The sequence below is a fragment of the Astatotilapia calliptera genome, chromosome 7, assembly GCF_900246225.1.
Source record: "Astatotilapia calliptera chromosome 7, fAstCal1.2, whole genome shotgun sequence".
In the NCBI taxonomy this organism is placed as follows: Eukaryota; Metazoa; Chordata; class Actinopteri; order Cichliformes; family Cichlidae; genus Astatotilapia; species Astatotilapia calliptera.
In genome coordinates, this window is record NC_039308.1 from 41,551,813 (window position 1) to 41,575,856 (window position 24,044).

Sequence of the window (24,044 nt, forward strand, 5' to 3'; positions counted from 1 at the left end):
CACTACAAACCATACCTTTGGTGTTTTTTTGTAGATTCAACTAAAGAAATGGAACCAAATTACAACTTTTTACTGCTAACAACAAAGAGCCTAAAGCTAGAATTTAAATTGGCTGTTGGTTGTCTGTAGCAGCAACACTGGTTCATCCCTTGAGGTGAGATGAGTTGCCTTTTTTTGCTTAGGTGATTCATAGGTCACTGTTAACAATAAGCCACAATTAAAATGAGTGAAAAAAGCAGCAAATGTCCAAAGAAAAACTTTGAAAGACCTTAAGATCTCAATTCTGTGACAACACGTGTTCCTGTGCATCAGGTACAAAACACTACACACACAGGTTTTCCTCCTATCACATCAGAATAAAGACAACATTCATGCTAGTTTAGAATATAAACCTAGATTTCTCATTTGAAGTTTCATTTGACTACTTGAGTCCATCTGCAGTTTCACTATAGGCCTCCAACTTGGACTGAAAAAAATACAAAAATAATTATGAGTTGCAGTGCAATGACCTGATAACTATAGCAAAAACATTCAAAAAGCGTCAGCTGCTCTGCTCACTCATAGTGTATTCAGGTTTTCAGGCCACAGCCTCAGTCACCAGATTTGACTCTGTGCAACTTCCTAACCACCTAACTGCAATTCAAGTTGATGAGTTGCTGTTTTGACAAACTTGAGGAGACGCAGACGATTTTGCCAGTCAGTAGTGTCACTGCATCACCGTTACACATCATAGGTGTAAATTATATTCTCATTCAGTTTACTAAATTGGTCTGATCAGCCCAAGCATACTAAACGACCTCCACTAAACAGTCAGATGGACCACACAGTTAGCAAACCTTATTGCAGAGCACAGAAGAAGAAGAAGAATCTTCTTGGTTTGGCACAAATGTAGGCACACCTGTACAGGCAGTGTCGACAGCAGAATCTTTAACTGTTTGTGGTTCATATAAAACATGCAGAACTCAAGTCAGTGATATTTAATGTCCTTGTCTAATGATGAGCTTCCTTTCTTTGTATATTAACTTATTTGTCCATCCTTACCTTGCCAAGTGGCTTGTTGCTGCTATCCCAGTTCCTCCTATCCAGGGAGGGAGGCACCTGATACACATCCTGGCCGGCTGGAGCTGTTGCCTGACCTGGTGCTGGACCTACAGAAGGTGGCACCTGATAGATCTCTTTACCAGGCTGTCTCTGACCTTGAGCTGAGGCCTTGCTGGGTGGTCCTGGCTGGGCTTGTGTAGAAGTTCCACTTGGACCAGAGGGAACTTGGTACACACTTTGGAGGCTTGGTTTGGGACTGTGTGAGGGGGGCATCATGTAGACAGAGTCAGGGTTGGGTTGTGCAGGGCTAGGGGTGGAGTAGGCTGAGTGCATGGATGTGTACTGAGTAGAAGGGAGGGTCTTGTTTGCAAACCCGGAGGAAGACATTGAGGCAATGGATGACAGGGGAGGTGTTGGTTTGGGATATGCACTCGGAGGGTGGAGGGGTCTCTGGACTTGCGAGGTGGGACAGGAAACAGCTGGATCTGGTGTGGAAGGGATGGCCTGCTGCTGTTTACTGTCGTACATGCCAACCAGGATCTTGAGACGGTTGCCAGGGACAATGCCTTGGCGGCCGTGGAGTGAGCAGAGCCACCAGCCATCCAATCCCTGTGTGTCACGCTCCAAGACTGTCATAATGTCGCCCTTGCGGAAAGAGAGCTCATCCGGAGACTCTGCCACATTGTCATACAACGCCTTGGCCAAAATGTTCTGGAGAAAAGGGAAACATAAAATAAAGTCTACTTTAGATACAGCCATGGGAAAATCTATTGTTCTGAAAGCAGGACTGTAAGATATTTATATCCCTGATGTTACCAACATCAGGGATATAAAACACAGAAGTGTCTATTGAAAGTCTATGTTCTTCACAGTTACAGTGTTTCAGGGATGTGTGCACCGTCTCCTCATCAGTTTCATTCATGTTATTTAGCACCTGTTCAGGTAGTTCACATAAACAGCACAGTCATAATTTCAATTCAGCAAATACATGTAAACCTAATAACACCTAAAAACAGTTCTAAGAGTTGGTTTAGCAGTAACAAGTGGAGCAGAGCCATAAATTTTAAGGGATTTTTAACTATTGATGCAAAAAAGGTTTATTCTATTTAACAATGTTTTGTTTTGGTATATAGATCAGACAGTTCTACAACTGATGTGCTATGGCTAGTTCACCATACAGCACTTAGCCATACTGTAATTTGTTTTGCATGTGGTTTACCATGAAGCCAGTGAGGCCAAAGGAAGTGGAAGTATTGTTACTCTTAGATCAGAAATAAAATCCGTTGTTTAATCAGGACAAACCCACGGAAAGCCATAAACCACCTTAATAGCTTCTGTGGACCCAACCTGCAGTTGGGATTTTAAAGGCAGATCTCGCAATATTTAGTGAACCAAATCAACTTCACATATATGCTGGGTCTAGGTATGAGAAGTTGTGCTTACCCAATTAAATTAAAGAAAAATAATGGAAAAAAAGGCAAAGAAACACAAGTACCACTCCTAACTTCTAAGTGTGTGAGCAGCCTGCCTGTAAAGTCTCCCACTGCACACACTTGATCAGAGACGCAGACATACAGATGTCACTGCGTGTCTTCAACTATGAACTCACAGCAAAGCAAGTGGTAAAGCATAAACAACAGCCCAGCAACAATAATAATAAAAATAAGAATAAAGTAATCATCCGAGAGTGGACCTTGACTTTAATAAATGATTATATCTGAGTAGTTTACATTTTTTTAAGCTTCCAATTATACATTTCAAAATCCATTTTGACTGAATGCTACTAACACGGCAATACAGACACACACACACAACAGACACACACACACAACTGTGAGAACAGTCAGTGTGCAAACAGAAACACCTCCCCCTTCGAAACCAATGTTTGTCGTTCAGTCTGACGTCGACCCGCTCCTCCTCCCTCTGTCTGAGTCCCACCCCAGCTATCATACACTGAAACAACCTGTGCTGGCTGAAGGCCAACCACACACACACACACACACACACACACACACACACACACACACACACACACACACACACACACACACACACACACACAGTCCACCCTGACCACATAACAGTGTGTGTTTAAATGAGGCCATGTCGCTGGCAGTCGGATTTATGGTTGGACTTTCCTTCTCCTGCATTGGACGTGTACTCAGTGCCTTAGATGAGGCTCTTAACAACAGAGAAACACACTTGACACACTTGAAATCTAATGATTTTTTTTTCTCTTTTCAATATATTTTACTGGTGGATTTAATTATTAGTACTTATCCAGTTCTGGGATATGTGGGAGCCTATCCCAGTTGTCATATAATGGGAGGCAGGCTACATCATGCACTGGTCACCAGTCTGTTGCAGCTCCTGCACTGCAGGCATCGATCCTCTACCTCCTGCTCTGCTGTCGTGCTTAATATTTTATTACATTTTGTGCCGGTTTATCATCGGCTTGCCGATCACCCGTGAAGGACTTTAAACTGCACTAACCTACATGACTGCTGTGATACAAAGACGATTAACTGTTTTATTAACCCGCTCTTTCCTCAAAGATATTATGACATTATTTGTGTTCTTATTTCAAACTGCCCCCTCACTGTTGCTCCTTGACGTGGCTGTTGGAGGTTCACTTTAAAGAATGATGCACTCTGATTAACTGAACAGCTTAACTGTGTGACACTGGATAGTCTCAGGTTCAATTGTCACAACTCTGATAGAGCAGGACTCTTGTGATATTATGTTCAATTTGCCGAATTTAACAGTTCAATACTTCAAGAGAGCTTGTTGACCACAGTTATTTTATTCATTGGAGAAGTGATGTCCTGTATGTTTTAAGGCATTCTCATCTTTGATTCACTGTACAGTGTTTGTATTTATAAGACTGGGGGTGTGCGTGACTTTGCATTTAAGCTGATGATGCTAAGATTCATTCACTGAATTCACTGTGTCACCATTAAACTTGTAACTCAGCTTGGCCACAGCTCTGCCCCACAGTACCACCTGATCAGTCCTTTGTTCTTAAATCATTTTATTCTCAACAATTACTAAGATTTGAATATTTCATTCATTGAGATCCAGTCTTAAGTGATTTCTCTTCTGTGTGATGCTTTAGGTATGGATCATCCAGACCACCAGCAGTACATTCCTACTTTTTAAGAATGTACAAGGATTGATAACTTGGCCACTAGCTACTAGTTTTTCAGTCGCCGCTTGCATCGAGATCAAAACTTCGAATCAACTCCAGATCATTCATCTGCTTAATCTGTCATGTTACAAACAGGCCTCACCTGGTCATGAAACTGCAGGTCAATGAAAGTAGGCACTACGTATAAAAATGTTTCTAACTCCCAAAATTGAATGAAAAACTTTGTTAAACCACTTGAATTAAAGACAAAACTCTGCATGTTAATGACATCATGATTGCTTGATTTCAAATCCAGTGTGTTTTGTTTATAAACTAAGCTAAGCTAAGCTCAGATAAGCTAAGCTCAGATAAGCTAAGCTCAGATAAGCTAAGCTCAGATAAGATAGCCTCTATTAGTCTCAGAGATGGGAAATTCACATAGAGATAAAATTACAAAAATTGTGTCATTGTCCCCAATACTTGTCAACCTAACTGTTTTGTACACAGAGAGGCGAAATGGAATATACGAGTCCGTTGTCTTCTACGCCCCAAAATGGAAACCATTATACCATCATGGTTTCCATTTTGCATTTTGCACAGATGACTGGGAGATAAACCTGTATGCACAACAGTAACGCAACAGTGCGTCGCCCAGCAGCAATGACACGCCTCAAGTATTCTGAATGCTGCCGGCTTAGCTTGATCAGGAGGGGTAACCACCAGGTCTTTGCAAAAAACAGAAAAAGGGTGAAGCACTCAAACACTGGCCGGAGTGAAGCATGGTCAGAGTGAAGAGAACTACCTTCTGACAGTTACACTTTAGTGCTTAATTACATTTTGTAAAGCCTCGAACACCCTTGTCTGCTAATAACTGTGAGAAAGCTATCAAGTAGACAGTTGTACATGCACTCTGCAGGGCAGTCTGTGAGTGTGGAGAAATAAGAACACAGTGGGAACTAATCACATTATCCAGACAGCAGGGGATAAAGCCCAGCAGCAAAATGTCAACAATGTCCAGCTAACTGAGAAAAAACTCTCAAACCCTTTTCTGACTCAGGATAGGTGAGAGCTAGGTGAAGTAATGTCATTATTTTTGTTTTGTTTTTGCTTACGTATGTGAAAGTTAAAGTTACAACATTGGCTCTCTATTAATAGAATAGAATATAGAATAAAATAGCCCTTTATTGTCCTTGTACATGTAAATAATGGGTGCTCCACGCCAACTGTGCAGGAGTAAAAGAAAAACATATACATATATATAGTATGAGCATAAAATGTAAACAGTATAGAGATATATGTTTGCTACATGTTTGCTATATGTTTGCTATTTGCCAGGAATAAATAGCAAACAGAAGAGATATATATCAGTCTAGAGGAATATATATTGAAATGCATGAGTACAATCTACATGAGAACTTTCAGTCTATTGGCCAGATGTGTGTTTAGCAAAATCAACAACAACATCAAGTAAATATAGGAGAGCGTGCTTTGTTCTGCACTAGTGATACAGACCATTTACCATTTAGTGGCACAGAGAATTTAGCCCTAACATCTGTATTTGTCTGGGCAGCTCAAGTTCTATAAAGCAGATCAGTTGTTCTTGTTTGTGTACTCTGGATCACTACACATGCCATATTCACATCTGCACAAACCAACCACACCAAGAGCTTGATTTAATTGCACTACACAGTGTGCCCTTACTCCCTCACAGTACTGCGCTCAGAGCTATGCGCCCTCCCCCTCAGTCATTACGTGGTAGTTCTAACCATTGCATCCAAGTTAAGACTTGCTTCTTTTTCTGTGTTAACACACAAACAGCTATAAATCGTTAGCTTCAAATCTTAGTAAATAGTATGTTTGATTTGAATCTTCATCTCCCCAAAGAAAAATGGCTACAGATACATTTGTACTGAGAACAGCCACAAAAACAAACACTCATGCCTTTTCATTGCTACGTTTTCATGTGTCTTTTTAAGTAATGGCTCCTCTGACACACACACACACACACACACACACACACACACACACACACACACACACACACACACACACACACACACACACACACACACACACACACACACAGTATGTACAAAACAAAAAACACAAGACCTGACCTGTCCTCGACACACACAAAAGAGCAGTTCCAGAAAGCCACGAACTCTACGTGGTAATCTGAGAGATGAGATTAGAAATATAGTATGTTAGTTATGATGTTTAAGATTAGGCTCAGAGGCTAGGAAACCTATGTGTCCCCACAGAGACAGAAAGCAGACGGCTGAAAATCCACTTTTCTTTGTATTCGGTCAGACTGAATGTATTAAATTGGCATATTTAAGGGCACACCCCAGAAATCAAAGGATTTACAGAGGACTTCCCAAAAATGTAACTAACATTTAGTTAGTTTCTAGAGACCATTTATTAGCATGAGTCTTTCTTTTGTTTCTTTTGTGTTTTTGTGTGCCTTTGTTTTGTGTTTGTATGTGCGTGTGTAAAGATGGTGATAAAACATTTGCAAGTTTGTCTCTGTACATGACTCCACCTGACAGAAGAGAATAGGAGCGGGAATGTTATTTGGATTTTACCCTTCAGTGTGTTTTGGTTTCATTTCAAATTTGATTGTAGTGTTTGTTTGTTTGTAGTGATTTAAATGTGAACATGCGCAAGGATAGCACTTAATGGAAATACAAATTTGGGTATTTTTAGAATTAAGTTCTTCAATAAATTGCTGAATAACATTTTGTCCCATTGGCAGGTCAGCTGGTTAAAGGGATTCATTTTGGATTAGTCTGACAATAATGATTAGATGCTTTTCAGGAATTGTTTCTTAGCTTTGTTGATCATCTTGTGCTTTCCACATGTACAAGGGTTAACAGAGCCAGGTGTTTATGTAGATTCTTAAAAAGAATAAGATTGCTTTTCTCACTCTTATAGCAAATCAGCTTCAGTTATCACTGCTTCATTTGACATGAAATAAGAAGAAAACTGGCCTCACACAGCCATAAAACTGCTTGTCAGGCAAGTCCAGTTAATTTAGAGCCACTGTGTATGTAACTAGCTTCAGTTCCTGAGTAGTGAATGAAAACATTTTGTCAAACCATTCGGATTACAGTTGAAAGTCTGCACTTCAGTCACATATTGACTAACTGCAAATCCACCGTGTGGGTGTACAGGGGCAAAACTACAAAAACTGTCTGTGTCAAACAAATCGCAGACCCAACTCTATCAGCCCTTGATCTTTCACCTTGAATGCTAAGTACTTCTATAGCCGACTCTTACTTTGACTCTTTTCTTATCAACAGGTCAGAGCAGAGCTTCCATGACAGCTACATTAGCTTTTTGGGTGCTTGTTATGCTTAAGGATGAACTGGAACATTTGTGGGCATGCGGTTCCAGAAGAACTGCAGCCTTGGCAAATAAATTACCTACAGTACTATTCATCCGTCTATTTTCACCCATTTATCGAATTCATGGTTATTCATGGTCGCAGGAAGGCTGGAGTCAGTCCAATCGGCCATAAGGTGAGAGTGGGGACATGGACACAGGGAGAACATGCAAACTCCACACAGAAAGGTTCAGGCAGATTGTGGATTCGAAACCTGAGGCTCAGCAAGGCGAGTTAACCTTCCTGTTTTCTCCCCAGAAACCCTCAGTTTCTCTTCAGCACAGGCTGACAAAAAGTCTGAGCTGAGTTGAGTGAAACATTCCATTTGACCTTAACTAGTAAATATTTCATTTATTTATTACCAATTAAAATTTAACCATCAGAGAAAAAATTACTCATAACCATCTCACAGACATACCATTATGTACAACTACCTTCAATTTTTCCACAACACGGGCCTTCAAGCTGGCAGTAGTTCAACAGTTACTTAAAAAGCCATCACTTGACCCAGCAGTCTTAGCTAATTATAGGCCAATCTCCAACCTTTCTGTCATCTCAACAATCCTTGAAAGAATAGTTGTCAAACAGCTAACTGATCATCTGCAGAGGATTGGTTTATTTGAAGAGTTTCAGTCAGGTTTCAGAGCTCATCACAGCACAGAAACAGCTTTAGTGAAGGTTACAAATGATCTTCTTATGGCCTCTGACAGTGGACTCATCTCTGTGCTTGTCCTGCTAGACCTCAGTGCAGCGTTCGATACTGTCGACCACATATTTTATCACAGCGTGCTGTAAGTATTAAAGCTACTGCACTGCAATGGATTGAATCCTATCTAACAGACTCCAATTTGTTTGTGCAAATGGAGAGTCCTCTTCACACATGAAGTTTAATTATGGAGTTCTACAGGGTTCAGTGCTAGGACTGATTCTGTTTAGGCATAGCATACATTTTCACTGTTGTAAAGATGACCCACTGCATATGTCCATGAAGCCAGATAACACTCAGCAATTAGTTGAACTGCAGGGATGTTTTAAAGACACAAAGACCTGGATGGCCTCTAACTTTCTGCTTCTAAATTCAAGTATAATTGAGGTTATTGTACTCGGCCCTGAAAATCTTAGAAACATGGTATCTAACCAGATTCTTACTCTGGATGGCATTACCTTCGCCTCCAGTAACACTGTGAGGAAAACTGGGAGTCGTCCTTGACAAGGATATGTCCTTAAATATGCATATTAAACAAATATGTAGAACTGCTTTTTTCCATTTGTGTAACATCTCTAAAATTAAAAACATCCTGTCTCAGAGTGATACTGAAAAACCAGTTCATGCATTTATTACTTCTAGACTGGACTCCTGTAATTCATCATCCTAAAAACTCCCTGAAAAGCCTTCAGTTGATCTAAAATCCTGCAGCAAGAGTCCTGACAGGGACTAGAAAGAGAGAGCAGATTTCTCCTATATTGTCTTCTCTTCATTGACTCCCTTACTTAAAGTTAAGGGACAAGACTCTCCTTTTTGATAAAGCATATAGTTAGAGCTGGATTAGGTGATCCTGAATCCTCCCATAGTTAAGCTGCAATAGACTTAGGCTGCTGGGAGCTTCCAATGTTGCACTGAGTGTTTCTCATTTTCTCACCCCTTTTCACTCACCGTGTGTTTAAACATTTAACTGTTAGTTATTACTCACTGGCTCTCTTCGACAGCACGTATTTTGTCTCCCTCACCTCACCCCCTCCCTGAGCCTGACTCGGCTGGAGGTTTCTTCCGGTTGAAGGGGATTTTTTTCCTTCCCACTGTCACCAAAGTGCTCCTCTGTATTATTGTAATAATAAGTACTGAGGCAACTGCTGTTGTGATTTGGCGCTATAAAAAGGAAACTGAATTGAACTGTACCTTGTTTAGTCGTGGTTGTCATTTTCTATCTTTCTACTCCCTTTCTGTCTTTCTGTTTGCCCTCACAGCCCAGGTGCTCACAGGCGGCTGCCCCTCCTCCCCTCCTCCCCTGAACTTTTTTAAATCTCAAAGAAATGACACAGGCATGTATGTGGTAAGGAAATGACAGTGTGGTCCTGCAATGCATGAGGGTCATGGAAGGACGATCTACTGTATCTAACGATACACAGTTAGTGGAACTATGCAAATTCCACTAACTGTGTTTTGACTTTGGTGAGTTTTGTGTGTGGTTCTATAGCCAAAGCACATTTGGGATTTTTTTGTTTGTTTGTTTGTTTTTTGTGTATATGCCTGTTATCGGTGAAGCAAGCAAGAACCTGCCAACAAACTGTCCTTACACCCCCCTGTCCCCGCCCCCGACACAAACTCACGCACACAGAGTCCCACTTAAGACAGCATTCCACAGCCTCCACATACAAACACACAACTCCTCTGTTACCTCACATTCCCGCGGCACAGCAGCCACACTGCATTTCATCCTGAAGTTGACAAAGCAACAAAAAACAGCAGAGCAATCCTATTTTCCTTTCTTTGACCGTTTCTCTCTTCTCCCACACGGCTTCCTCTTGCTGTCCCTCTTTCTGCCCGTCTATCTCTCGCTCCAAACATCTGCTTCTTTCCTTCCTCTCTTCCACCGTCAGTCTGGCCTTCCCTCCCCCATTCCTTCTTTCCTGTCTTGGCATGTCAAACTATTATTGAGAAATAGTTGTGCGTACACGGCTGATTTGTACCAGCAGAAAAAAATACCCCACCAGCCAGCTGAACATCTAGATGAAGCTGGAAAGTGTGTCTTGCAGGGCAGTGATGTTTACAACGTGTGCACAGCCCCAAAACAAAAGGAAAAGGCTCTATATTTGAGTCATCTGCCATAAAGCTGTGAATTACTCCTCTTGCAGTAATGTGTTAAACTGTATATTATTTCATTTTAGTGAGGAGCCGTAGTGTTCGATGCGCCAAATATGTTTTTTGGAGTAAACGCCGAGTTCTCTTATATTTGACATGGAACCGGCTGTGCTTATCACTAAACACTAAAGATTAAAGAATCTGAAAAGAAGGATGCTTAAAAAAAAGGATACTGCGTAAAAAGGAACTCTCCACTGATTTTATGCACTGAGATCAATTAACCCTGTGAAAACAGGAGCATGATGTTTTTAGTGTTTCTGGGAGACCTCTGTTAAGCCTCACAGTCATCCGTGTCATGTAAATGACATTTTTGGGAAGTCCTCAGTAAAACTTTTGATTTCTGGGGTGTGCCCTTAACCCTTGTGTGGTGTTCGTATTTTTGTTACTCAGCCAGTGTTCATGGGTCTGGTGGACCCGCTAGAGTTTTGGCTTTCCAAATTAACACTATCAAACAATTTTATGTTAAATTACTCAACAGATGTTTACTTCATCCCAATTACAAGACATATGAACAGCAAACATGGTTAATTTTTTTCCCTTTACCTTTGTTAGATCACATTTATGAATTAATGTGCTTCTCGTTTTTCTTTTATATAAAATGTTATAAATAAATCAGTTATAATCAAGTGGAGTGAGTGGAAAGACACAACACATTTACACGTGAAAAAATAATTAATTGTTTAATTTTTCTTTTGAAAAAAACTGAACACGGGTCTCACAGACCCGAACACCATACAAGGGTTAAATATGCCAATTTAATAATCTATTCAGTCTGAGTACAACCAAAGGTGGATTTCCAAGCAGCCCCGGCTGCTTTCTAGAGCAGGCTTCTGCTTTAGCAAGTGAAGAATGTCTGCCTTCAGGCTATGACTAACAACAGAAACAACAGCAGTGATTTCGTAGCCTGGAGAACAGGACAGGCTCACACAGGTGTGGCCAGATATTGCTTAACCTGATGACAGATGATCTTGGTAGGAACTTTTAAATAGCTGGCAGACTATTCATAACAGATAGCTGGTTGGCTGAAAACAGCTCCTCTTTGTACACAACAGTGAGAAACAGAGGTTGCAAGAATCTGAAAGTCAGAAGTCACGTGGAGTGTGTTACTACTGAAGAGATTTAACTGAACTAAAGTTCATACCAGTAGCGTTTTTGATGTTTGTGTTTTAAAAAAAATCAGGTAAATTCTTAATTCTGTCTATAGAAGAGAGTAAGTTGTAAGTGTGACTTAGTCTATGATTTGTTAAGAATATACAATAGAGGAATGTGTGTGTGTACACACTGCATTTCATCACTCAAGACATCGCAGTGATGGAGTAAATTGGAATATCATCTTAAAAAACTGAAATTTAAGAAAAAAGAAAAACTCTCCCCAGAAATGCCACAGAAACATCAACCAAAAGTATTTGGTTTAAAATACTAATTTCACAACCACAGGATCTAACTGGAAATTTATGCAATCCCTTTCATCCATGTGCACAGCAGGATTTACCAAAAATTATATCTCGACTTCTATTTTGACTGTTTGAAGGCGGTGAACTTTTCTAAGAAGCAACAGATATAGTAAAGGAGTGCAAGTACAAATGGTTACAGCGCCGTGCTGACGTCACAGTTTAATCACTCACATATGTTATGGAAGACTCTGCACCCAGCAGCAGATTCAAAACATTCAGTAATTCATAGCTTGTTGACTGTCCTCTAACTGCTCTCTACTGTAAAGTGAAACCAAGGGTAGACATGCAGGTATATATTAACTCAACATAAAAAAAGCACTTTCTTCTCCAACCGAGAAAATAAAGTTAATCAGTAAGTGCAAAAAACTGTGGTCAAATGGCCAATCGAGGCAACCATCTCCATCAATTGTTAAAATACCCAACTTCAGAGAAAAGACTAATATGTTTATGGCTGTTTCATGATCCATCCATCCATTTGCTTTTGAAAGTGCTTTGGTATTGGGAGACAGGAAGAAAGGTTCAGAAATGAGTTCTTCCAGTGTAATGTTCAAGTCACTTGACTAAAGTCAAGTTTTTCTTCAACAGAACAATGATCCAAACACAGCTCCAACCAACACGACAAGTATTTAAAGAAGGTGTACTCAGACAGACCACAATGACTCGATCTTAAGCCCAGTCCTGGCATGGCTGTGGTGCTCTGGTTAGCATTGTTGCCTGCTAATATTATGCCAAAATATTCTTGTAATAAGTGTTTTCACACCATCCGACAGAATTCACATTGTTCTGTTTTCAAAAATAAAATGTGCACATCAACATTCCTCAGTAATCTACAGAGCTAATACAGGATTAACCAAGCATGCCGAGAGGACTTAAATCTTACTCAGATTATTCTGGGCATACACACTGTTGGTAATATCATGTCACCAGTTTCCAGAACTGAGTCAGTTTCTTGATTCATTTCCAGTGATGTATGTAGTATATAAAGTGATTTCTGCTGCTCTGAACCACACAGATCAAATTAAACAGACAGACAGTCAGCAAAATATTAACTAGTAAAAATGTTATTTTGTTTCCTGGTGTGGAATTATTTTTGTCAGCAACAGTTATTTTTGTTACTTCACTTGACTGTGATACAGAAAGACTAAACCAGGGGCTGAATATCAGCACCTCAGACCTCATCAACCTGGAGGACTCATCTGATGTTTAGTTACTGTCACAAAATGCATCCAGAGGATATGCTTTAATACAAAGTATAAATCACCTCAGGTTAGTTTTCATCAAAATACTAGTATTACTTAAGACTAGAACTATGTTAAACATTTGGAGTGAGGTCTAAGTCAAGAGTTGCAGGACGTGGCCAAAGCTTTGGTACTGCACTCAAAGTTTAGAGCAGCCCACCCATGCCAATATGTGCTAATTCTGATATCATCTCGCACAGAACTCCAAACAGACTGACAATCCTAGCCGCAACTATCACAGTGATGCTGGACCCAAATGAAGAATTGCTTTTTTCCAGTTCAATTTAGTGCAATCGGCCCAATTTTTGCAATCTGAAAGAGAAACTCCTACCAATACATATACAGACCAGCCACAACTGGGTGCATAGCTAACACAGTGTGACTTCTGACTGTGATTATTTGACGTATTTCCCTGATACAGGACCGTGACTTCAGGCATAATAGGTTCCATGAGAAGAAGGGATCCACTTGGCTGGTATATGGGCAGCATCTCAGTGACATGGATTCAACCCTCGACTTATTACAAATACAAGATAGCATCTATCCAGCACAGCACTAAAGACTGCTGTGTTTGTTGGCTCAGTCTATGTGAGATTTGGTAAATGAGGGCGGACACCTAATCACCAAAAGTCAAAAGATGCTGGGTATGTTTAAGACAGAGATGGTGTTGCTGTATGTGTCAAGCGTCATGTAGGAGACAGAGGGAAATTCTTGCTGTAAGTCAGGCCTGGATGACTCAATCAGTAAGGGCAGAATACACTGACAGAGGTGTGGGCTGACTCAGTAAAGATCTCTGGCAAATCTTAATAGTGATCATTATATGTTTATATGTATATTTCAATCCATAAGGGTAAATTGAGTTTTAATACAGTTGTAATGAATAACATGTGACATACAGCACCATCCACACATTACTACGCCGCATTGTTGCACTGGGTGAGGAAGGACTAAGGCATGCAGACAGCTCTCACTTCCACACTTAAGGCCAGCTTGAAATGACCAGTTAAGCTGACATACAGGTGTTTGGACTGTGGGTGGAAGCCAGACCACCAGGTTGGAGGTTTGAACTTAAACTTTCTTGCTGTGAGGCATCAGTGACAAATATAGTGCCTTACACTTGTAATATTAATCATGATGATAATAGAGCATCTCCGTATCATCCTGCACTATAATACTATCTTTATACTTGCAGTTGGGAGTGGGGGTGGAACAATATCCATCTCCTGTGTTCACTCAGCCACTTTCCACTGTTCTCTAAGTCCATCAGGTGAGGGATTGCTGAGGATGTTCAGAAATCACTGCTAATATTAATCACTGGACAGTGGGTGAAACATTTGTTTCCTGCTGCATGTTTTATACAGGAGGTTATCGCACCTCAACCACATTAAGTATTTCCAGCAGTCCCTCTGCCTCCAACTCATCCCTCGCTGTCACACCATCCGTCTGCATGTCCTCCTTCACTACATCCATGAACCTCCTCTGAGGCCCTCCTCTTTTCCTCCTCCCTGGCAGCACCCTCTTCATCATCATTTGACCAGTGTGCCCACTCTCCCTCCTCTGCACATGTCCAAACCACCTCAGCCTTGTCTTCAAATTACTCCAACGGAGCCGTCCGTCTGACGCACTCGTTTCTAATCCTCTCCTTTCTGCCCACTCCCAGTGAAAATCTTAGCATCAAAATAAAACAAACTTTATAATCTCTAAAGACATTTATGAGCTTTAAGTGTTCGCTAACCTTTCTGACAATCCACCATATGCACCAAATTCTGGTAAACGATGACGCATTAATATGTTTTTAAATCCTATTTCACACTTTTTTACATGGTAGATTATGTTTAAACTGAAATATAACTGTTATAAAAATAAACAGTCTTACTAATGATATTTATGAAGTAATAAAAGGCGTAATCCATCAATTGTTTAATACTTAACCAGCCATTTATGCATTTTTCATTTAGTATCAAAATAGTATCAAAAACTAAATAATCTGCGTAACTGATTCAAAAACGATGATGTTTTATTTCATTAGGAAGAGACTGTATTCTTGGACTTTAATAAATGCTGTGGTCTCAGAGCGACTCCAAACATTTCATTATTCCTTATCCATTTAATCACTGATTGGTTGCACTAAATATACCACTTGTGATTTTGTGGCTCCTTATATACTTAACTGTGTGATATATCTGAAAGCACAGAAAGGCTGCTTTCCAGTATACAGTCCAAGAGGGCTATATGCTTAAACACATCTTCATCTTGTTGTGGTTGCTGGTTAGCTCATGCTAATGCAGTTTGTCTCCAGCCCTTATTTTTCACTAAAAGTGAATATGTTAAAGCACACACGCACACACTAACAGGACAGGGCAGGCTCGTGGAGTCAGTGGAAAAGGTCTGAGAGACTTACATCTAAATCACACGACACTGGAATCTTATTTCATATTGATTACACACTAATTACTGGCAGGTAATTACTCGTTACAAACACAGCAATCTGCTCTACAGTATTTAACTATGTGCAACATTCCTTACTGTGTACTTGCCACACACACACACACACACACACACTCACTAAGTGTTGAGCCAACATTCAGAAACAATAGCAAGGAAGGAGCAGTCTTTTTCTTTCTATCAAACAAATTCCCCCCTCCCTATCAAACCATAATTCTGTCTCTCCAGTCATCAAGTCCCCATTGTTTGAGCTAAATCTTTGTCATGTTCTGTATCAGCACATGGCATCCTGTTCTGCCTTGATTTCTGCTCACTTAACTCAACCAAGGGATCGCCTTTGACTGTCAGTTGGCCATAAGACCTACATTTCTCCCTACTTTCCTCTGAGTAAGAAAAACAACAGACCACATCTCTCTGACCTTTTTTTCTTCTTTTTTCTCTTTCTTTTCAGTCACAAAGCCCCCCAAAATCTCCTTCTAGGTCCACTGGGGCTTCTGTTTCAACATAAGCCTGTGCTTCTGGCTGTAAGTGGAAAGGATAGTGGAAAAACCAAACAGCTAAATGTGGTGAATATGGCGGCTCTGTGTGCTCTGATTCTGTCCAAAAACGCACTCAAAGAAAAAAGATTAAAAGAACCAGTAGCTTTGTATCTTTAACAACTATAAGCATTAGTGACTTATGTTTTGCTATACTTTGAAATACATATTCAGCAATCCAACTTAGAAGTGTGAAATTTCACTTACTTTGGATATTTTTTTTCTTAAAGCACATAACTTACAAGGTTTATTTATGCAATGGCATGCCTGAAATGTTGCTGTGTACACACACACACACACACACACACACACACACACACACACACACACACACACACTGCTGAGAGCCAACAAAAGGTAGGTCCACTGAAGAAATGTTAAATCCAGTCTCGCTCTCTCTCCTTCACAGTGCTTTCACAGCTGGGGTATAGCATGCTCTGCTAAAACACACTAAACCACTGAAACTAAAGGAGTAAGACAAACGCTAGAAAAAAAGGATCACCTTAAAGAGGCAGCATGCTGTATGGGCTGTGATTCTGAATGAAAACAAACTCTCATACACACTCACCAGATAGTTCATTTTGTCCCAAGCAAGGCAGCTGTGCTAACTCCGAGGCAGGGCTTTAGCTCAGCCCTGTGAGACTCTGTGCAACAAGATCCAAAAGATCTCCAAACTCCTCCAAGTCCCCTCCTTCACCCTCCTTCCTTCCTATGTCCTTCTCCCAACCCTCCCTGTTATTTTCCTTCTCCGTATCTCTTCTTTTGTCTTGTCCAGTCTTGTTTTCAACAGTCAAGCAGATCTCCACATAATGCCCCTGTGTGATCTCACACAGCAAGAATGAGACCGCTGCCTGCCTCATTTACTTGTACCCTCCTCGTCCCCTCTTTCTGCCTTGATCTCTCTGTCTTTGCTGTGGAAAAGAGGGCGGAGTGTGTAACCCGACACGTCACTTCCTGCTGAATCATGATATTTCCTCTGTCCACTCAGTCTATTGGCCTGAGGAGCTCTTATCATGCAAATAAGCCCTCCCAGTGTCCTTACTCCCAGGCTGAGAAAGCGTGTCAGTGCTCTGGTATGCTCATGCACAGGCGCTAGGGAACATGCCATAGCTTTACTGTCTTTACTGTCAGATTGGCATTTCTTTGGCACCCAGCCTTAAAGAGCTAATGACTAACATGAATGTATTTCAGTGGATGTGACAATCAATTAACCCTTTATAATCCAAAAATCTGAAAGGATGTTCCAATTGTCTGCAGGCACTTCCCTGCCTCTAAAGAATGTTTTTCCATTATTGGAAAAAATATAAATTCGGAATAAAGGACACAGAGACAAACTACTTTCCTTTTTGATCCACGTCTGACCTGGCAAAGATCTGATGCCACATCCCCTTCTGTCACAACCCTCCCCATTTATTCAGGCTTGGGAAAGGCACTAGGAGTATACAGATTTGGGGACAGGATAGAAAATAGTAAAACAGAGGGACAGCTCAGGTTCAGCTTTTTGTAGACAAAGTTAGAAACAAGGCTGAGGTGGTATGGAGATGTGCAGAAGGGGGAGGGTGGCTATACCAGACAGTGGATGATGAAGCTGCCAGGCAGGAGGAAAAGAGAAGGTTAGTGGATGTAATGAAAATGAGACAGAAGATGAGGTTAAGGATAGAGTGAGATGGAGATGGGGAAAGAAAAAAAGAGCAAAATAATGGGAATATTTTAATTTATTTATTTTTACCATCGATCAAGAACTGTTTTTGAAAAAACAGGTGAAAAAGTACAGGACAGGCATATGGAAACTATCATAACTTTTACTAATAATGTTTGTTTAGCACTACAAAATGTCAATTCAAAACTAGATCAGGAGTTCCACATGGCTGTGGATTTAATATTTTTAGTTGGAGTGGCTTCCAAGAGATCTGGACCAGGAGTCAGTCTACCATTCCTTCCTTGAACGGCCTATTGGACACCCTGGACTGAAAGTAATAAACCTGTAATAATAAAGTAATAAAGTTTGTAAGACTGTCGGTTTCCATAGACAATAAATCATCTGGGGACACACCCATAGAGAAGCTTTCTGTGAAGGCATACATTCTCCATGTATCCTTGAGCAATTCCTACACCGGAAAAAAATCGATCCTCTTCTAAGATGCAAGGTAAGAAGTCAGCACAAGTACAACTATCTCTATAATGAAAGCACTCTTTCAGAGATTTTCAAATACGTCAATGAAAAGATTCGTCAAGGCTTAGGGCAAAGGTCACAAGATCACACCAATTTTCAACCATGTTCACATGTTCACATTAAAAAACATCTGGTAATTCTTTGTTTTTACATTCATCAGGTGCCAATCAGCCCAAAAAGCAAAGAGAATTAAAAAAAACACATGCCATGATAGAGTTCAGGTCTTAGGAGGTTAAACCCAAAACCTACATTCAGCCAAACAGATCGGGAGTTCTTTCTAATTTACCGCAAGCGTAAATTAAATTAAGAGAAAGAACTCATTATTCAACCATTTTCTTCACTGCTTATACATTTGAGGGTAGCATATCCCAGCTGCCATGGGACAAGAAACAGGAAACACCCTGGATGGGTCTGCAGTCTATAACATGGAAAATACAAAGAGATGGACAACCATTTATGCTCACACTGACACCTACGTTCAACATCACAACATGCAAACTCCACACAGAGAGGCCCGCGTTAGCCAGCAGGTTTGAAACAGGAACATTCTTTCTTTGACTGCATAGCCACACTGCAGATCACTGTTCTGATTCAAAATCACACACAAAATCTACCCTCGGCTGCTGGGCGAGCAGCAGAGAGTGGGATAACGTGTAGGTGGGAAAGTTGTAGTTGCATATGAAACATAGCAGGTATACTGCCCCTGGAGCAGCTAACATCATCTATGAGCCAGCAGAAGTGTCAACTTTGTCCTGCTCAAGACAATGTGAACACACACACACACACACACACACACACACACACACACACACACACACGGCTTTGTTTCCATCTATGTGATGTATAAACAAAATTATGTCCATATCACAAGCATTCATTTCAAAAATCCCCACTGACCCCTCCACTTTGCTCTGCCCACACAAACAGAGTAATGTAATCAGCGTCAGCGCACTCACAGCAGAAGTTTAAGTGAAATAGTTTTTTAAAAAAAAGCTCTTTGTCTAAAAGACTTTTGTCATTACGTCTTTCATGCTTTTATCCTGGAGGTCAACAGTCTTTTTTGTCAACTGTAGTCTCTTTCAGTATCAGACTGTGTGGTGTCAATACACTCTATTCACTACTCGGTTACAGCCATCTACAGCCATCTGGGCCATTATCATAAAACTGTGTCCTAGATCGCAAACTGTCTGTGCAACAGTAAAAAAACCCTCCAAACACTGGAAATGTACTACATAGAGCAGAGAGTAGTACTATGTAGTAGTATGCTCTGTTTACCCAATGTTTCAAGCAGTTATTGGTCTAATACGGCAGATACATCACTAGATATTTGTGATTTAAGGACCTGGTCCTTCACATTTAAAGGTAGTAATCAGAGCTGAGCATCACATACTTCGTGATACTGGCTTATAGAGTGGCTGTAGCACGAGAAGTAGGCATACCAAAACTCTTAACTGAAAAAAAGAACAAAACCGTTTCAGTACATTCATGTCTAGTAGCGAGTTCAATGAACTGCTGTCTAAAACCTTCAAAAATATATTTCCTATTCTATAAGCCTCATAGCACAGACTTTTTCCTGATAGAGGGAACTCGTTGTTCTACTGTCTGACAATCAGGTCTTTGACAGCGAGGCACAATAACAACCATTGTAGGCAGCGTTACACACTGCCTATAGGATGAGAGGCAGATAGCAATACATCGGCCATTACAGTTCAGTTTGTATACTTATACACAGAAGTCAGTCTTTTTAATGATTATATATGCATCTTCTCACCAATCACCTGTTGGACAAAAAACTTGCACTTGCATGTGCAAAAAAAACTCCCAAAAGAACAAAAATTTAAATGCACACACAAAACCCTACACACAGTTAGGACAGTACATTGAGCTACAAACAAGCCAAGAACTCCAGCACGTACACACACGGTCCATATTTATGGGAAACTCCATGCAGGTCTGGCTCAAATATTGTCCTCTGACATAATGAGTATGAAAAAATTTGCTTCGTTTCTACTACTAACAGTCCACTGACTGTCTCCAGTATCACTGATTACATGCAAAGTATGTTTTTTTACCTGCCCAGCAATACTTTACTTTCAGCAACTTTTAACATGTCTCCAATCACAGTAGTTGTCTCATAATAAGAAGGTCCTGGATTCCAGTCCACCAGCCAGCTACAGCCTGTCTGTGCAGGGTGCGTGTTCCTTCCTGTATATTTGCTGAATGGTTGTCAGTCTGTGTCACCCCTATGACAGACTGGTGACCTGTGCAGGGTGTTTTCCACCTCCTCTCATGTGACAGCTGCGATGGGCCTCAGACCCACCGTGTTCCTGAACTGTAGAGGTGGAAGAAAAAAAAATGTCCTCTTCATTGTAACATCGTTTAAAAAACTACACTGTCTGCTTTGTAAAAAGTGCACCCAAACAGACTTGATGACACCCGTTTAGTTTTACCAGTTATATTTTTCAAGGATATCACGTCTTTAAAGTAGCCAGCTGTACTGACTGTGGTTCCTCCTGATCTTACCTTCAGCAATTACTAAAAATGAATGGGAAAGAAATTCTAAATAATGTGATGGTTCTGTGGCATGCCTCCGTCTCCCTGCTGGACATGCTTGAAGATAATAAGAAAAGATATCACTTTGATTTCCAGCATTGCACAGTCCTTATAATCACTGTGTGCAACGACAGCTGACTGGAGGGGGTGCTAGTGGGACTTACAGTGTGAATGTATCTGCTACCCTGTTGTTACTGACTACTTGCTAGTCATTATCATAGAAGCCTGTGCATTAATATTGAAGATTGAATATTTGCATGTCAAAAATGCTTCTGAAAACATTTCAAAGCACTGAAATTATCCCATGCTGTTTAATATTTTGGTGGTGAATAATAGATGTCTCAAAACGGCATTTAAATACCTAAACCACAGTTTATCGAATCACTCAGTCAGCGGAAGCCTTCTTTGTCATTCATACAATAAACAAAACTTTTTTCCGAGTTCTTCCACGTCTAACCTGTTTCTGCTGACAAACACAACGATGATTCATTCTTGTACTGTAACATAAAACTTGCATCAGCCAAGGCAGGAAGAGACAACTCCAGGCACCCTCCTTCCACAAGTTCTACATACTAATTTTTTCTTCTTTTCCTAAACGTTTGTTTCCTCTGGAAAGGTTTTTGAGGTCTTTTGAAACATCTCTTTTAGTCATCTTGGCTCGAGTTGTGCTAAAAGGTGTGCGTGTATGAATTTGTTCAGAAGAGGAAAACCTGCCAGGTTTACACTGCAAGAAATTAAAAGGAGCTTAATACTGAACATGAATGTAAAGAGTAATCTGTTTATCTCAGATACCTTGTTTTTTTTTTTTTTTTTTATAACTCTTTATTTTGTACTTTTTCCTTTGTATTACATACGGACAAGACAATAATAATAATAACACAACAACAAACACACAAAAAAAAAAAAAAAAAAAAAAAAAAAAAAAAAAAAACACGAGAGGTCCCGCCCTATAAGGCTGACTGAGACTTATAAATTATCCATTTTGTCCACTGTTTTCGGTGTTTGTCAGATTTCAGTCTCAGAGTGTAAGTCATTTTTTCCATTGTATATATGTCCTCGATTACGTCCATCCAGTCTTCCAGTTTTAAAGGATCGCTTTTCAGCCAATTCTTTGTTATCACCTTTTTGCTTGACAACAACATAATCTTAAACAAATACCAGTCCTCCTTTTTTACATTTTCCCATATTCCAAAATACATTACTCGTGCCTCACACAGTACTTCATACCCCAGCACCTTCGTCATTGTTGCCGCGATTCTTTCCCAATATGATTTAATATATTTACACTTCCAAAACACATGTGAGTGATTGGCGTTCCAGTCTCCACATAATCTCCAGCATTGTTGGGGTGTTTTCAACTGCTTGCTTTTGATATACGGAGTAATAAAAAACCTAATCACATTTTTCCAACCATATTCTCTCCATCGTCTAGAGCTAGTGGAGTTATGCTGTGTGAGACATAAGGATCGCCAATCATCCTCTGACAACTCAATTTGTAGTTCCGATTCCCACTTTTGTTTAATATATAATGTTTCATTCCTATTCGAATTTTGTAGGCCATCATATAATTTCGACAGAATTCCTGATGGAAGATTTTTATATGCACCTGTTATTGTTCCTATTATACGATTTCTTTCTCTCGAGAGCTTCTTTCTAATTTCTGTATTGTAAAAGTGTCTTAATTGAAAGTACCTAAATAAATCTGATTTATCCAATCCGAATTGTTTCTGTAGATTCTCAAAAGATTTAAATGTTGTCCCATCTATTAATGTACACATTGCTGTAATTCCTTTATTGACCCATCTTAAAAATGTGCTATCCCATTGTCCACTTTGGAATTTTCGAGAGTATGCAGGCCAAATCAGCAATTTACAATCTTCTGTAATTCTATATTTCTTCATTATTGTCCACCAGAGTTTAATAGTAAATTCAGTGATGAGATTTTTGTTCGTGGGCTGGGTAGTTTCTTCTCCCAATCTTGCTTGTGGATGACATGATAGGCAATAATTTAACTCTATATGCTTCCATTTTGAAGTATATTCTGATGAACACCAATAAACAGTATATCTCAGCTGAGCTGCATAGAAATATTCCTTGAAATTCGGGAGGGCAAGTCCTCCTTTTTCTTTTCCTGATTGGAGTATTTTAAATCTTATTCTTGGCTTTGTCCCTTTCCAAATAAATCTACTAACTAATTTATCCCATTTACCAAACTGTGCATCTGTTATTTGGACTGGTAATGAGGTGAATAGGTACAATAACCGGGGAAGCACATTCATTTTTATTACCTCTATTCTTGAGCTAAGGTCCTTGACAAGCGGAGCCCATTTAATCAGATCTTTTTGGATTGTGTTACTAAACTTCACATAGTTTGCCTCGTATAAAGTACTTGTATCACTAGTTAAATAGACACCTAAGTATTTGATCTTATTTGAATCCCATTTTAGTTTAAGTTCATTTTGTAATAATTCTTTGGGGAAATAATTCAGACAGAGTACTTGAGTCTTTACGATGTTTAGTTTATATCCTGCGTTTTTACCAAAATATTTTAATGCTTTAAACAGCCAAGGAAAGGTCGTATCAGGATCCTGTAGATATATAATTATATCATCTGCAAAAAGACCTATTCGTTGTTCAAGTTTGGAAACAAAAACCCCTTTTAAGTCTGTACTTTGCCGTATATACTGAGCCAAAGGCTCAATATACAAAGCAAAAAGAGCTGGACTCAAGCAGCAACCTTGCCTAGTTCCTCTAAAGAGCTCAAAGCTGTCTGTCAAGTCCCCATTTATTTTAACTCTAGCCATTGGCCTATGATACAGGGATTGTATACACTTGATGAAGATACTGTCAAAGCCCATTCTCTTCAAAACAGCAAAAAGAAATATCCAAGAGACTCTGTCAAAAGCCTTTTCAGCATCTAAACTCACTAAGGCTGTTGGGATTTTTTCTCTATTAACTTCATTAATTATATGCAATGTGCGTCGTATATTGCAGGACGGAGTCAGAAACTACGGTAACGTACGAGAGGCGGCTATGGAGATGCAGAGGAGGGGATACGATGTCCAGATCCCGGCGGCATCTGAGGAGGACGAAGCGCTAAGCAGAAGGTGTCGAGAGTGGAAACGGGCCTCAATCTCCCATCGAGAGCAAATTTCTTCCCCGAGGCAGAGAGTTAAAAAAAAATTGGAGGAATTTCAGAGAAATGCTGATTAGTTCGGGGGATATCTTCCCC

General features: G+C 40.1%; 1 protein-coding gene across 3 annotated transcripts in view; it reads right to left on the reverse strand.

Moving 5' to 3' along the window:
• Window positions 1-24,044, reverse strand: part of bcar1 (BCAR1 scaffold protein, Cas family member) — a 49,936-nt gene that overhangs the window by 14,559 nt on the left and 11,333 nt on the right. Inside the window, exons 1-2 of one of the 3 annotated variants that reach the window (XM_026174802.1) lie at window positions 16,655-17,270; window positions 1,042-1,752 (exon numbers count right to left, since the gene is read on the reverse strand). In XM_026174802.1, the coding sequence (XP_026030587.1) occupies window positions 1,042-1,752; window positions 16,655-16,666 (723 nt within the window). In that variant the 5' untranslated portion in view covers window positions 16,667-17,270. Of the gene's footprint in view, window positions 1-1,041; window positions 1,753-9,949; window positions 10,255-16,654; window positions 17,271-24,044 lie in introns of those variants that run through there. The other 2 variants (XM_026174800.1, XM_026174801.1) reach the window with 2 other exon arrangements.